General features: G+C 45.4%; 1 protein-coding gene across 6 annotated transcripts; it reads left to right on the top strand.

The window, feature by feature from the left end:
- Window positions 1–1,090: 1,090 nt before the first annotated feature.
- LOC136506686 (uncharacterized) lies at window positions 1,091–14,170 on the top strand. Of its 6 annotated transcripts, XM_066501585.1 has the most exons (9): window positions 1,091–1,392; window positions 2,045–2,174; window positions 3,044–3,299; window positions 3,399–3,467; window positions 3,570–3,636; window positions 3,713–3,866; window positions 3,985–4,203; window positions 4,638–4,687; window positions 12,853–14,170. In XM_066501585.1, the coding sequence occupies exons 2-9, from the start codon at window positions 2,082–2,084 to the stop codon at window positions 13,976–13,978; spliced, it is 2,034 nt and encodes a 677-aa protein (XP_066357682.1). In that variant the 5' UTR covers window positions 1,091–1,392; window positions 2,045–2,081; the 3' UTR covers window positions 13,979–14,170. The 6 variants fall into 6 exon arrangements, with proteins under 6 accessions (XP_066357682.1, XP_066357679.1, XP_066357683.1 ...); XM_066501582.1 differs by having other exon boundaries at window positions 3,399–3,636; XM_066501583.1 differs by lacking the exon at window positions 1,091–1,392 and adding an exon at window positions 1,877–1,957 and having other exon boundaries at window positions 3,399–3,636.
- The last annotated feature ends 1,742 nt before the right edge of the window (window positions 14,171–15,912 follow it).

Below are 15,912 nucleotides of genomic sequence, written 5' to 3'. Positions count from 1 at the left end.
CGGACCATCTCGAGGCCTAGCCCATGTCATGTGCCGTGGGTATCCCGGAGGCATTCCCCCACATGTGTTGTCTCTTAGGTAGTCCCATGCAGTGTCACGTAATTATGAAATGACTTAAGTGGTAACAATTACGATGGATTGTCTTTTAAGTTGTTTTATAGTAATTTGAGAGTCCTTAATTTATGGATACAACAATAAAATGTTTGTGAGTTGCATGACAACAACCACTTGTACAATGGTGCGTAAGTTGTCTCATAGTCCTAACCACCTCTTTGTCTCTCCCTTCTCGTTTTCATCCACATTAGCAAAAATCCTACGTGGGCACTGCATGAGACGAAGTATGAGACCATTGACGTGGCGTGTGGATCTCGTCGGGCAAGAAATCTGGAGCACGGAGCTTGTCGGGCGTGTGTCTCGCTCGGGAAGAAAAAGAGAGAAGAACGAGACGCACAGGGGCTAAAGGAAAGGGAAAGTGAGGCTAACATGCAGGCCCACAAACTGACGAGGGTAATGAGGGTAGTATTTCGAGTTGTTTCTCTCTCCTGATCGACAAGATATGATATTTTAACATGTGCATGATGTGTCTTTTTTTCTCAATGGTCTAACTTTTTCGGAGCCCTCCAGCTAATGGCACGTCCAAGAGCAGATTTTTTTAAAAAAGATTTTTGGAAGCTTTCATACACGCTTTACCATGAATTTGTACCATACCTCATCTTTATACCTTTAGGCCTTTCACAGTGTATGTTTTGAGTGGTGCTTGGAGAGGAGAGAGAGCATTTGGGCTCTACTCTACTACACACTGCAACATGTGACGCCTACGATTGAAGTTTTGGGAGCGGTGAATCTTTAGGAACCGGTGCTAACTGAATAAAAAATACTTTGTTCGTGGCAAGTTGCAGCCGGCTCTATGTTACACACCAACACCCGTACTACCCTGTCTCCTTTTCTTATTAGCATGCAGCTCTGGGAAGTGGTGCTCACCACTGCGGCTCCACAAGAGTGATGCCAACAATCCATGGTGCGACCCGGATTTTTTTCTAGCCTCACTCAGACACTGCAGAAGGCCGTCGATATGGACCAGAGGCCTGTGGCTTCCTCTGATAAAGAAAAAAGATACCACTGAAACTGACTTCAGCACCGGGCCGCGAGATCGCCACTGTGCTTGCCGGCTGGCATACAGATCTGACTCTCCTCTTGCATCGACGCCGATCTGGGCACAATCAACTCGGCAACGAACGCGCCCACCCCTGCCCCAATCTATCCTCGACTGTTTCTTGGTGTGGCGAGGCTTCGATTTGATGCAGAGCTGCTGCGTCACCAGTGACCACGCCGCGCCGTCAAGCTATGTTCGCTGCCTAAGACGTCGAGCCCCCATCTTTCTCAAAATTCGAGGTACTCGATTCCTCTTTAGTTTCCTCTTTCCTTTTCTCCCAAATCGATAAAATCAATCAGTTTCCCATTTTATTTTATTTTTTTACCAACATTTAAGGGCGCGTTCGGCTGGCTGGCGGCTGGGGCTGGACTGGCCAGCGCACATTGGCATTGTTCATGTGAACAGTATTTCTAATAGATCAGTATTTTTTCTCTCACAACAATCAACCAGAACAATATTTTAATTTATTTTTCAGTCCTGCCAAACCGCCTCTAAATTCATGTGCAGGAGCCAATGGAAATAGGGAGAATCAGCCTACCCAGCAGCAGCCGCCTTCCTCTCCTGCATGCGCACTAGCACACGCTGCCGGCCCCAAACCCTAGCCGCCCTCCTCGATCCATGGACTCAGGCCTCCTACTACTCCTACCTCCACAATCCAACTAAAACTAATAACACCTGGTATTCAGAGAAATTTTTTTCTCATCCATTGAGCACTTGGATGGTGAAAAATCTAGGGCATCACCCGATCCCTAGGGAGACATGCTCCAAGCATTGGCAAAACGGTTCTAAAATTCTAGTACATAGGTATTGAAGAACTAATATACTAGCTGCACCCTAGTATATATTCGCTCCCAAAAACTGTTTTTTCCTTACGCATATTTATCCATGTAGGAAAGGGCCCAGCTAGCACCTTTCAAGTATTACATCAATGGATATACCACTTTATATCTTAAAGGAAATTACGAAGGACTTCTCTCATGAGCATAAGATTGGAGGTGGGGGTTACGGAAATGTTTACAAGGTATGTATAAGGAAGCGGTAAGCTGCCGATATGCCATTCGAGTATATTACACCAATGAATATACCATCAACGGATCGGATGTAGTGCCGTTACATTATTACAAGTATTACAAACGGATTGTCAAGTGCGGAGCATGAAAATGTTGGATATGGCTTATAAGGTATAACCTGATATTTGGTACTCCTATTCTCGTTTTCAAATTTGTGCATCTAAAATAGGTTGGCTTGGAACATCCATACAAACTTGTTGCTAAACCTTGTTACTGAGATTAAAAAGGATATCCATTCTCGTCAGTTGTAACTCTCCAACATACAGTAAGCTACGTGCTGCATAGATAACACGTTTTCTTCAATTAATATTGTCTTGTTACAGTAAGCTACACTCTCTAAGAGAGCTTTTTCTTGTTGCTTGTTTGTTGGCAGCCGGCACAAAATGACAAGCACACTTCTTTCCTTCCCCTGTTTTCCACATCATTCAAAATCCCATGTGGCATAACAATGATAATAAGTGATTTGCACTATTGTAACTCATCTTATTTTACCTTTTTCAACACAACATTCCACACTAGTTTCGCTCTCCATTCTATTTCTTACATGCTGGTTTTTTCTCGAACACGCAAGACAGATGTGTATCATTATATTAAAGAAGAAAGTTAGGGTATGAACAACCCCACCCCCCCCCCCCCCCCCCACACACACACACACACAGATTTCTCATGTTACATTCACGCCTGTGATTACATTCCAAAAACGACCCGACCAAGGGCATAAATGGCTCATGCAGCAGGGAAGAGACACCTTATATGGACACCATTATACACTCCATATCAATAAAAATAAATATATGTATTAACTAGGTCTGTCTAACAGGGAGTTTACAATGGGGAAGACATTGCCGTAAAATTGCTTCATCAAATGCAAGGATTTGAGGAGGATCCATTTGGAAGTGAGTTTGTTAACCTTATGAGTATTAAACATCCACATGTCGTACGGCTAGTTGGTTATTGTTATGAAATACAGCATAAACATGTCAACTACAAGGGCATGCTGCGCTTTTCTCAGTACATATACAGAGCTCTATGTTTCGAATACTTACAGGGTGGAAGCTTAGACAGGTATCTTGATGGTAAGATGCACTATCATTTAATTCGATTATTTCCTTATATGTTCAATAAAAAATGGTTCCTCAATTTCAAATTCCATTAATAGTCTCCTTTTCTACTAGCTTGTGATAAAGGATCTCGTGACTATAAATGGCGCACACATTTCAATATAATAAAGGGGGTCTCTGAAGGTTTGAATTTCCTTCACAATGAATGTGGATCACCAATTCTCCACCTGGATCTAAAACCTGCCAATATATTGCTGGATAAGAATATGGTGGCAAAAATTGCAGATTTCGGGTTGTCGAGGCTCTTCAATGGAGAAAAAACCCATATCACAGAAACAACTAAAGGAACAGCGTGAGTGAATTGTGGAGTGCCTCGTTTGAAATTGTTTTTCCTGCACTGTGTCCTGAATATTGACAATATCATGCAGGAAATACATGCCGCCAGAGCATGAATATAAACAAATGATCTCACCAAAGAATGATGTTTTTAGTTTAGGGGTTATAATCATAGAAGTGGTGGATGGACCTACTGGTTACTGCAATTTTCGTGAAATGGATGATGTAATAAAATTTATTCATCTGGTAAGGGAAAAAATCTATCTCAAGAACAATTTTCATTTCAAGAAAAACCATACGTCTTACTTTTGTACAATGTACTGTATACATACAATATTCTCCATCTTCAAAACTATATTTGCAGGTAAATATGAAATGGAGTAAACGGATAAATGCGACAAAATCACCATGCCCATCAGCGGAATTAGATCAAGTGGAGACATGCATCAAAATAGCAATTAAATGTGTAGATCATGAAAGAAATAATAGACCCACTGTAGCAGAAATTGTGCATATCCTTCAGGAAACAGAAAACAAATTTCTGGAGGTGCGGAGGAGCCACAAACAATTTCCCATGGATCAGGTATGATTGCTAACGATACATACATACAACTGCAACATATACTGCACACTCAACCTTTGGTTTGCGCACCAAATTATCATGTAATGTTTTGAAAAAAAGTTTGATGTCTCTAATTGTATGAAGCATTAAAATATCTGCCAGTCCGTTTGCATACGGAGAACAGAGGAAAAAGGGAGGCAAATTTCTAAAGTTGTTGGCAAACGGCAGCGTGTTATTTCGAGTGTGTTTTCAGAAACAAGACACAGGGGGATCTTGGACCAGGCAGTCGTGGCCTGGATACGTTGCCCTCCCTTCTGGCTAACTAACTAATCCTTGTCGTTACACTCATAAAAAGATTGACTCTCCAGATTGGTCAAAGAACCTATAAGATGTATTACACTTGCATTTCAGTTTAAATGACCAAACCACTGAGTTATCAATATTCTGAATTGCAGGATCTGCCTATATTTCAAGAACTGATCGCTGGTGAAAATTCCACTTCCAGGTACGCAAATGCTTGTTTTGATAATGTGTGAATTGTGACTTTTGAATGATCTGAAGCAAGCAGCATGGTTACAGACATGGGTTCTAAAAATCATATTGCCTCTTAAACTTTCTAAATTTCCTTTCTTTCTATCTGTGCGAAGACTTTTTTTTTTGCAATTACTGCATTGTAGCTCCCAAACGTGCCCCTAATCATTAGTTTCATATTAAACTGTACAAAAGTCATGATATTATGAAAGTACAATTCCAGACAAATAGGATCGTATCATTTATTAATATTGTTAAGTATAAACATGTATATGTGTAGTTAGATATAGCAGTATATCTGGCCCATTAGGCCTATGGCCCATATGTCCCATCTTGACGTATATGTAGGGACGATACCCGAATTTTCAAGAGATTAGCTAAATTGTTTTCTAAAGCTAAATTTAGTTATTATTAAAAAAAATGTCTCCAACAGACTTTGTAAATGATTCTCTAAATTTAGTAGCTCTCCATATCCCACCTCCTTCCTCTCTACTTTTGAATAGCCAATTTTACTAGCCATCTAGTAGAGAATCTGTTGGAGTATTATAATATTTTCTTATCAAATCTATTTTAGAGAGTAGCTAAATTAGTAAATTTGGCTAGTCATTTTGGCTAATCTCTGGAAGATGCTCTGAGGTCAAGGCAGAGTACTGTTCAGATATTTTCCTCTGGCAACATGGCATCAGGGCCTCTGTGTCACCGCCGCTGCCCGCCTCCAGGCTTCACCGGCGAGCTGCTGCTTGGGGCTCGGCGGCCGGCGGGGGTGACCCGATCCGTATCAGGGCTTCCCTCTGGATCCATTTTTCACTTCAAATCCTTGGCACCAGCTGCAGATTGGGTGGATTTCTGCCCGCTGTGTTGACCAGCGGGAGGAGCCCGCACAAGCATCCTGCACCCTGTCTTCATCGCCAGTTGCTGTCCTCCATCTTCCTCTGTTGATTCAAGGCCGTTGCAGCATCTTGACCATCTTCACAGCAGTTGCTTGAGGTTTGCCATCACCGTTCTGCTGCTATCTCTGCTACCAGCCATCTCTCTTGCTACTGGACAGTAGTATTGTGGTACTAGTGTTTGCTAGTGACATTTGCCAAGACCTGAGATTGGACCATGTAATCCTCTGCTGCTTCTGGTTCTACCCTATCACCCCTTACTTTTGGTGCACCTGTCCTGGACATCAAGCTCACTGGCCCAAATTATCGAGAATGGGCATTTTCCATCAAAGTGCTACTTCGGTCAGTTGGGCTTGCCTCACATCTCACAGATGACCCTCCAGATGCTGCTGATAAAGAAACAAAGAATTGGAGGATCTCCGATGACCGTGTAATGGCTACTCTGTGTATGAGTGTTTACACAACCATCAGGTCGAGTCTTGAGGATCACAATACAGCCAAGGAAATGTGGGATTATCTAAAGGCAAGATATCAGCAAAGCAGTTCAGCTCTTCGCTATTCTACTCTCAAGCATCTCCATCATCTCCAACAGCAGGATATGTCAGTTGAGGAGTACTATGCTGCTTTCACTAGACTTTCTAGTCAATTAGATTCAATGGTGCCAAAGCCTAATTCCACATGCAAGGACTGCGTTGCCAGGGACAAATATGAGCAGCAGAACATGATATTTCAGTTTGTTATGGGTCTTCGGTCAGAGTTTGAGCCAATACGTGCTCAACTTCTTGGCCGTGCCACTCTTCCTACCATGACTGAGGCTCTTTCTGCTGTGAGTGCTGAGGAGACACGTCTTCGTACTTTGGCTGACTCCTCTTTGTCCCTCAGCACACCGTGCACCTCCCCAGCATACTGGTGCTATGGCCTCTCGTTCGGTGAGTGTTTGCAAACATTGCAAAAAGAAGGGGCACCTTGAAGAACAATGCTTCCAGCTGCATCCAGAACATTTGGCGCAAATGAGAGCCAAGCATGCAGCTTCTCGTAGGGGCACCGCTGCAGTTGCTCCTCCCAACATACCTACAGTTGTTTCTCCTAGTACTGCTCCAGCACCTCAGCCTTCTGCACAGGCCGCATCAACAGCAGCACTTGGCAGTGCCTACATTTCTAGTGGATCCGTTGCTTCCACTCCAGCCTCAGGAACTTCTACTCCTTGGTTCTTAGACTCGGGAGCTTCTTTTCATATGACATCTAATGAGTCTTAATTAGTTGGCTTTGTGCCAACCTGTCATAGATAATAGATGTGTTCAGACTGCTGATGGCAGTATGTGCATGGTCACTCATCAGGGCACCCTTGCTAATTCCCACTTTACTGTCTCTAATGTTTCTCTTGTGCCAAAACTCTCTATGAATCTTATGTCTGTTTGACGATACATCTTGAACCCGAGCTCTTCTTGGTACTGGCCGTCGCCATAGAGGTTCACCAGCCCTCTACATCCTTGATCATCTACATCTTCCTTCGGCTGTGTCTTCGGTGTCGGCAGCAGCTTCATCTGCAGTCACCTTCCCTCAGTGGCATCATCGTTTAGGCCATTTATATGGTTCTCGGTTGTCCACCTTAGCTAAGCAGGGTGCCCTTGGTCGTGTATCTGTTGACACTTCTTTTGATTGTACTGGTTGTAAGCTTGGCAAGCAGGCACAGCTCCCATATCCCTCTAGTACCTCTTGAACTACTTTTGTTTCAAAAGGTGGTCACAAGTACTCAAGTACTTTATTTTTGTTGATGATTACTTAGGGTATACGTGAGTTTTCTTTATGAAACATGGTTCTCAGCTGTTATCTATTTACCAGTCTTTTGTCCGTATGATTCATACCCAATTTTCTTTTGCAGTCTACATTTTTCGCTCTGATTCAGGGGGGAGCATTTAGCAAATTGCCTTTTGTCAGTTTCTTTCTTCTAAGGGTACTCTAGCTCAGCTATCATGTCCTAGTGCTCATTCCCAGAATGGTATTGCTGAGCGTAAGCATCATCATATCATTAAGACTGCATGTACTCTTTTGATTGCATCTTTTGTGCCTGCTCATTTTTGGGCTGAGGCAATATCGCTGTTTATTTGATTAATCTTCAACCGTCATCTCGTCTTCAGGGCAAGTGTCCTGGAGAAATCCTACATGGGTCTCCCCCTGGCTATGATCATCTTCGTGTGTTTGGATGTACTAGTTATTTCCTTCTTCCTCCACATGAGCGCACAAAATTAACAGCTCAGTCAGTTGAATGTGTTTTTCTTGGGTACACTCTTGAGCGTAAAGGTTATCGTTGTTATGATCCTTCCGCTCGTCGTATTCGTATTTCTCGAGATGTCATCTTTGATGAATCCCATCCTTATTTTTACTCATCTACTACATGCTCATGGTCTTCCATTGAGTCCCTCTCATTCCTCTCCTTACCACATGTTCTCTCAGACTCACCAACTCCTTCACCACCAGTCCTCTCAGATTCACCAACTCCTTCACCACCTATCACATCATAGACCCCGCCATATCCCTACCTCTACCTGATCCTTCAGCATCCTCTGATCCTCCAGTCTCACCACCTCTTCCATGCCCACGTCCCCCTATTCGTTTCTATTATAGTCGCCGTCCTCGCATTCCACCTGAGTGATCTCCTACTCTTTCTGATACTACTCCGGCCAGTACCACGATATAATCTTAGAAACCAAGCTACTCTTCATGTTCCTAAAAGGCTTGGTTTCCCTACTACCTGAGCCCTGTTCTTATGAGGAGGTAGCTGGTATTCCATTGTGGGAACATGCTATGTCTGAGGAGCTTGCAGCCTTACAACGCACTGGTACTTGGGAGATTGTTCCATTACCTTCTCATGCTGTTCCTATTACATGCAAGTGGGTATACAAAGTCAAGACTAGAGCCGATGGTTCCATTGAGAGATATAAAGCACACCTTGTTGCACGAGGTTTTCAACAGTCTTATGGTCATGACTATGAGGAGACTTTTGCTCCTGTTGCTCATATGACCACCGTTCGCACTCTCATTGCTGTCGCTGCAGTTCGTTCTTGAACTCTCTCTCAAATGGATGTCAAAAATGCTTTCCTTCATGGTGATTTACATGAAGAAGTTTATATGCATCCACCACCAAGTGTTACAGTTCCACCAGGTCATGCTTATCGTCTTCATCGTGCTCTGTATGGACTCAAGCAGGCAGCTCGGGCGTGGTTTGAGCGCTTCAGTTCAGTCATTACAGCTGCTGGATTCATTGCAAGTGATCATGACCCAGCATTATTTGTTCATGTTTCTGAGCATGGTCGAACATTACTTTTGCTTTATGTTGATGATATGCTGATAACTGGTGATGACAATGAATATATTGCCTTTGTCAAGGCACGTCTTACCGAGCAGTTCATGATGTCCAACACGGGTCCTTTGAACTATTTTCTAGGCATTGAAGTTACATCCACACCTGATGGTTACTATGTGTCCCAGCAAAAATACCTTCAAGACTTGATTGATTGCTCAGGCCTCAGATACTCGAACAACAGCTACACTCATATTGCAACCTACTGATGGCACTCTTCTTCCTGATCCTTCTCGATATCGCCATATTGTCGGCAGCCTTCTCTATCTAACTGTCACAAGATCAGACATTACTCATGTTGTTCATGTGCTTAGCCAATTTGTTAGTGCTCCTACCTCAGTCCACTACGTGCATTTGCTTCGTGTACTGAGGTATCTGCGGGGGACAGCACCACAACGACTATTCTATGCAAAATCAAGCCCGCTCTAGTTGCATGCTTACTTTGATTCTACATGGGCGAGTGATCCAGTTGATCGTCTTTCTATCACAGGCTATTGCATATTTCTTGGCACATCTCTCATTGCATGGAAGTACAAGAACAGACTATTGTTTCACGCTCCAGTGCTGAAGCAGAACTCAGAGCTCTTCCCACCACAACAGCTGAGATAGTTTGGATTCGATGGTTTCTAGCTGATTTTGGAGTTTTTTTTTTCATGCTCTACTCCTACTCCTCTTTTATGTGATAATACTAGTGCTATTCAAATAGCCAATAATCTAGTAAAGCATGAGCTTACTAAACATATTGGCATCGATGCATCTTTTGTAAGATCTCACTGCCAGCAGTGAACAGTCGATCTCCAATATGTCCCTTCTGAACTTGAAGTAGCAGATTTCTTCACAAAGGCTCAAACTCGAGATCAGCATCGCATTCATCTTCTCAAACTCAATGTGTCAGCTTCATCATCTTTTATTCCACCTTGAGTTTGAGGGGGGTTGTTAAGTATAAACATGTATATGTGTAGTTAGATATAGCAGTATATCTGGCCCATTAGGCCAATGGCCCATATGGCCCATCTTGATGTATATGTAGGGAACAATACACTAAGGTCAATGCAGAGTACTGTTCATATATTTTCCTCTCGTAACAAATATTAATATATAATGCATCAGAGGAGACCCCGGACGCGGCGGCGTTGATGAGGCCGGAGCCTCTTCGTCCATAGAGACCTCCCCAGAGGCGCCAGGAGAGGGCCTCGCTTGATGTTGTCACGTGCGGCGCGGGGCAACATGCCCCTCCGAAGGCCCAGCACCGTGCACCTTCCCCTTCCCTGCATTTGAGAAAATAATTCAGCAGGGCAAAATAGCACGCATGCACGCCCCCATGCCTAGGTAACGACTCTAGTAACCTCGTCGCGCAGGGGCACCCTTCGCTCGGGCATAGCACCTTGTTGCCCCTAGGCCGAGGGCCCTCCGCTAGTGGCCTTCCGCCGCTTCGGTGCCATGGAGCCGTTCATTGACACCTTTCTTCGTCAGACGGCCCTTCTTCTTAGGCCGGCCGCTTCCTTTGCATCCTTCTCGGGGATGAGCAGCTCCTTTCATGCTTCTACAACAGGGGGCGTCGGGTGCTAAGCTAGAACTCGGTTAATGCGAGGCCCCTTCCGCGTGGCCATTGTCTCCTCCCACTCCTGGTGAGTGAGATCCCGAAGATGCCGCACACCTTCTGTTCTATCTGGGGCACACTAAGGCCCAGAATCCGCTCTAGGTTTAGCACTCTTCTCCCCCCTTCGCATAGAATAAAAAAGGGCAGGTACTCCGCCGCAAGAGGGAGAGGGGCCACTCCGGCAGCCGTGTACGGAACTTGACCTATTCTTCGACCGCAAGCATGCATGGGGGCTCCGGAACCCGCGTGTAGTATATGGGTTTACACCAGGAATCAAGGGTGCCCTCTTCTGGCACCTGATAGTAGAACCACTCTTTCAGCCAGTTACCCGGCCAATGGTTGGTCATGGCCTCCGCGGGCAATACTGCCCCTTCGCGGGGCACGAAAGAGACGCTCACGAAGGGTAGGGTCCGCGACCTCCTGTCGACCTTTCGAAACTTGGGCTGACCATTCCCAATATGGGTCAGCGAGAAGGCCTCTCCTGAACACCACCAACACCCCCTCCTCCAATCCAAAAGGGCCATTCAAACATGGCCAGCCGAGCCATTCCTTTGGGATGCAGCTGCTGAATCTTGATGATATAGTGCTCCAACACCTCTTCAATGAAGGTTGAGCACGGCATCCGAAAACCGCCGTCAAAGAAAGCAGCAAACAACACTATCTATCTCCCTGGCCTCGGGGGAAGGGTGTTAACCCCCTTCGGGGCTCGTGCCCGACCTCGGTCTACGAAGTACCCAAACTGATAGAATCGGTCTAGGTCCTTGTCAGTTACGGTACTCGCCCCCAGAAACTTCGTGCTGGGTACCTTGGTGATCTTGTAGCGACAGAGGGCCACCACGGCCGGGTCCTCCGGATCTTCGTCCTCTTCGGACTCTATGGGGTCCTCGGATCCTATTGCCTCTTCCTCGTCCTTCTTAGTTTCCTCGCCCTCCGTTGGGGAGTTCTCCTCGGATCCGACCTCAACGACCTCCTCGGGGTCGACATTGTGTGAAGCACCCTCGTCGAGCCCTGAAGTCACACAGGCTGCTTCATAGTGGCCCTCAAACGACATCTCCGCAGAAGGCTCCGAACAACAAGGGCAGCAACGAGACGCGGCAGCAGCAGCAAAAAGCAGAAGCGAAGAATAGCGGTCCCCCAGTATGGAGTCGAGGTCCCCTCTTTATATACCCTGACCAGGCGTGACCCCGAGGGAAATCAATGAGACAACGTTTTACCGCCCTAGGCGTCCCCCACGGGGCTCCGTTTCATCAAGCGCACTCCCAGCATAAGGACAAAGGAGCAAGCGAACGACACCTAGCTAGAAGACGGAAGGCATGGAGCTTCCTTGCCAAGAGGCCTCGCTTGGTGTTATGAAAGACCCTGTGTAACGAAGGGGGCTCGGCGGCCTACCCAGAGGGGTCTCTGGAAGGTGGGAGCGGGGTTCTCCTGGTAGAATCATTCCTTTCTTGTATCTGCCCCTAAAGGTGGGAAGCCAGTGCCTGAGAGGGGGCACTTGTATTGTAACATGAAAAACCCTGAAGCATTGTGCTCCAATAATACACAGAACAGTTGGTTGGAGAGATTCCCCCAACAGTATCTCAAAACAAATTCAAGATGTTTGGAAAGCTGAATCATATTCATAATTTCATGGAATCAGTACGTGGTTGTTAAAGTTATAATTTTGAGAAGACATTTATTTATCCTCATGAAATACATATAGTACATTTTTTAACAAAAAATGAAAGTATCTAGCAGTAGCAGCAGCAACAACAATAACGGCATCTATCATATGTTGTCATGATGCTTATGATTTGTTGGGTATAGCACATTCTTCTTGTTTACATGCTGGATAAACAATACATACATTGATAAATCAGACAGATGCCCTCAAAAAAATCAAGACAGATGCCATTTTAAACGGACTTTACGATTTAGGTGTCATTCTCACATATAATATGTTAATATTTGACTTTTATACTCTACGGTAAAGGTGATAAGTTTCGTCTGCACCATATAAGCTTTATTCGAAAGCTAGGATGTAGTACAAAATATAATATAATAACAAAAAAATGTAAGTGGTTTCACTAACAATAAATGGAATTCGTAGCAAAAAAAAAAAACAATAAATGGAATTGTGTTTTGTGTGTAAAGACTGAGCACACACACCTTGGTCCAGTTAACATGGAAGAGGGAACTCTGTGGTTATAAACTTAAACTACCGTTTCCAGTGAATTCAAAAGTTGTGCCTACAAATTACAAGCAGCAGGGGAATTTTTTTTAAGGAAACTGATGTTATTATTGATCTATGACAGCTTGCAGCAGGCTGGTTCAGAGGATCTTTTCAGTGTCATCAATCTGAGAACCCAAATGGTAATACTGCCTCTGCGTGTTTGTTTCAAGGGTGAAAATGGCTACTACCTCAGTGCGCGGTCCATCGAGGGGAATAACTACTTGGAGTTTTCATCGGATGGTTTTGGTGATTCAACTGTGAGACACTCCATCCATCACAACGGAGATGGGACCATCCGCATAAAGTCTGATCATTTCGGCAAGTTCTGGAGGCGCGGCCCGAAATGGATCTGGGCAGATTCCGATGACACCACCAGCAACAACCCTGACACCTTGTTCCGAGCGGTCAAGGTTGGGAACATCTATGCACTTCAGAACCTCGGCAACAACAAATACTGTAAGAGGTTGACCGACGAAGGCAAGGTGAGTTGCCTCTGCGCCGCTGTTCCAACCATGAATGAATGGACGCACCTAAAGGTGGAAGAGCCTGTTCTTTCTCGGAGGATTTACAACATTGAATACCAGGTCCAGAATGCTAAAATTTATGGTGACAAGGTCCTCTCGATGAATAGTACGGAGGTTGTTAACCATGGCAGTAAAGCCAACACGGCTAATGTAACCCTACATTACAGTGTGAGCAAGACAAAGACATGGGAGTCAAGTATCTCGGTGAAGCTAGTTGTCACAACAACCATTGAGGCTGGAGTTCCAGAAATTGTAAATGCATCGGTTTTGATCCAATCTGAGTACAGTTCGTCCTACACTTGGGGGGATTCCATGACTAACACGGTCGAGCACTCAATGATATATGAGGTTATTGTACCTCCAAAGACCAAGGTAACATTACGCCCGCTGGTAACAGAGGCCACCTGCGAGGTTCCGTTCTCTTACCACCAAGAGGATGTTTTGACGGATGGACAGAAAGTTGTTTACAAGCTTGATGATGGAATCTACCGCGGAGTCAACAGCTATAATTTCAGGTACGACATCACCGAAGAAAGCTTTGAGGACATATCTCCACATGGTCTCACCGAAGAATGCTTTGGGAACACATCTCGACAAGGTCCATCAAGACGTCATGTGTTGAAGCATTTTATTTTGTTTATATTGCAAGTTTGTTGGTGTCTGCCTGGTAAACCACAAGATTAAATAAGCCACTCCGCCCTGCGGGCATGGATGTGGCACATGTATTACTTTAACTTTGTGTGTGTGTAGTATGTACTTGTTGCATGTCAACTCCTGACATATGTAACGATTCCCTACTTTTTAAGCCGACCATGTTTGTTGGTAATCTTATGGGAAATTTGTCGATCTACAGCACAATTATAAAGTGTGATTTGGTCTCTAACACACCGCATTAGCAAACTGCACCGATTATTTTGATTATCTTTGATAGGGAGAGTGGGCAAAAAGGCATTGTTGCCCTTTCTTTTTTTACACTGAAAGCAGGCCCTACTGTCAGTCTCTTCCCCTCCTCTTTCTTCCCCCTCCCCTTGTAGTCTGAACCGCTGCCAACGGTCACCGACGCGCCGAGCTCCTGCCTCGCCGCGGCCTGCTTGATGACCTCCCGCTGCACTTCGTGGAGGAGAAGATCCTGCGGAAGTCTGATATTAGGTGCTGTTGGGGTGGGGAAGGAGGAATGCAATCGGGTGCCAGCGCAAACAGTTACGGTGCAATCAAAAGCGGCTTTTGTTTGGTTGGATTTGGCAAGTAAAATCTGCATGTGGGAGTGGCCGAGCGGAAGCAGCGGTCCAACTTAATCTGATTCGGGAATAGAATATTACTGACTCCGTTTCAAATTATAAGACGTTTGATTTTTTTTACTCTAAGTTTGGTCACCTGTCTTATTAAAAAAATTATGCAAAATATTACATCTTTTGTTGTGGTTTGCTTTATTAATAAAAATTCTTCAAAAATGACTTAAATTTAGCTATGTTTACATAAATTTTTTTAATAAGACGAGCGGTCAAACTTGAGGTAAAAAAATCAAACATATTGTCATTTGAAAAGGAGGGAGTATAAGCCTATAACCGTTTACGCTGCAATCGATTACTGAGTAGTAGTCCAACCAAACAGTGGGCAACGCTATTTGATTACACCGTGAGCAGATTACGGCCAAAAAGGTCCCCAACCAAACAGCACCTAAACCCGGACTAGAACTACCTCCTCGTACGGTCCGCCGGCTCCAAACGCCTCCGCGACCTCCTCTCCGTCGACGAGCTCAAGGACTGCAGCGTCAGCATTGCTGGACACCGAAGGAAGACACCTGTGCCGCCTCCACAAGGCCACCAAGGCTGCGGTCAGCAGAAGAGGTCCAGCCCAAAAGAAGTATCCGGACACGGGGTGCAGGGAACTCGTCGCCGGCAGCTGCTTTGTGAAGCAGGGACTGAGTGGAGAGATCGAGAACATGGACTGGGAGAGAGAAGGAGGCGGGTCACATGGATCGGTACGAGCACCGCCTCCACCTTGTCCTCCTCCCATCTCCAACTTCAGTCACCGCGATGACCGCCCATCCCTACCGCTACCCCTCGCCATCGTCAGGCCACGTCAAAGCTCCTCCGCCCCAACCCTGGGAGCTCCATAACATGAAGGTGAAGCTCTCCGGCCACTCGGCTGCCTCCCCGATCCCCTCTCCCGTCCTCACCGAGCACTGCCGGCCGCCGCCATGCACCCGTTCCAGCCACCCCCTGCCGGGGCAGTTCCACTGCTGTGGTTCATGGATGCGCGCTGGCCAACCTGGCGTACCCGGCCCGCGGCCGAAGCCCGAACGCCGCCGCGTCTTGCGCCCTGCACGAGTCCACTTTGGCTGGGGCCCACGCAGGCTGGCCCCACATAAGCCGAAGTGGAGGACATTTAGGATCTGTTTGGCACAGCTTAGCTTTACCAGTAAAGCTGTTTTTTTTAAACAGCTTCATAAGTAACTTTCTAGATAAAGCTGAGCTATTTTGGAAAAACCATTTGACAAAACAGCTTCACCAACAACTTCATGTATGGATAAGAGAAAGAAACGAGGGAGAGAGCTGAGATAAGCTATTTTTTTTTACTCTCTTCCACTCTATTCCTTCGTGAGAGGGGAAGAAAAA

Source organism: Miscanthus floridulus, chromosome 15 (genome assembly GCF_019320115.1).
Source record: "Miscanthus floridulus cultivar M001 chromosome 15, ASM1932011v1, whole genome shotgun sequence".
NCBI lineage: Eukaryota > Viridiplantae > Streptophyta > Magnoliopsida > Poales > Poaceae > Miscanthus > Miscanthus floridulus.
This window is presented reverse-complemented; position numbering and strand designations above follow the sequence as displayed.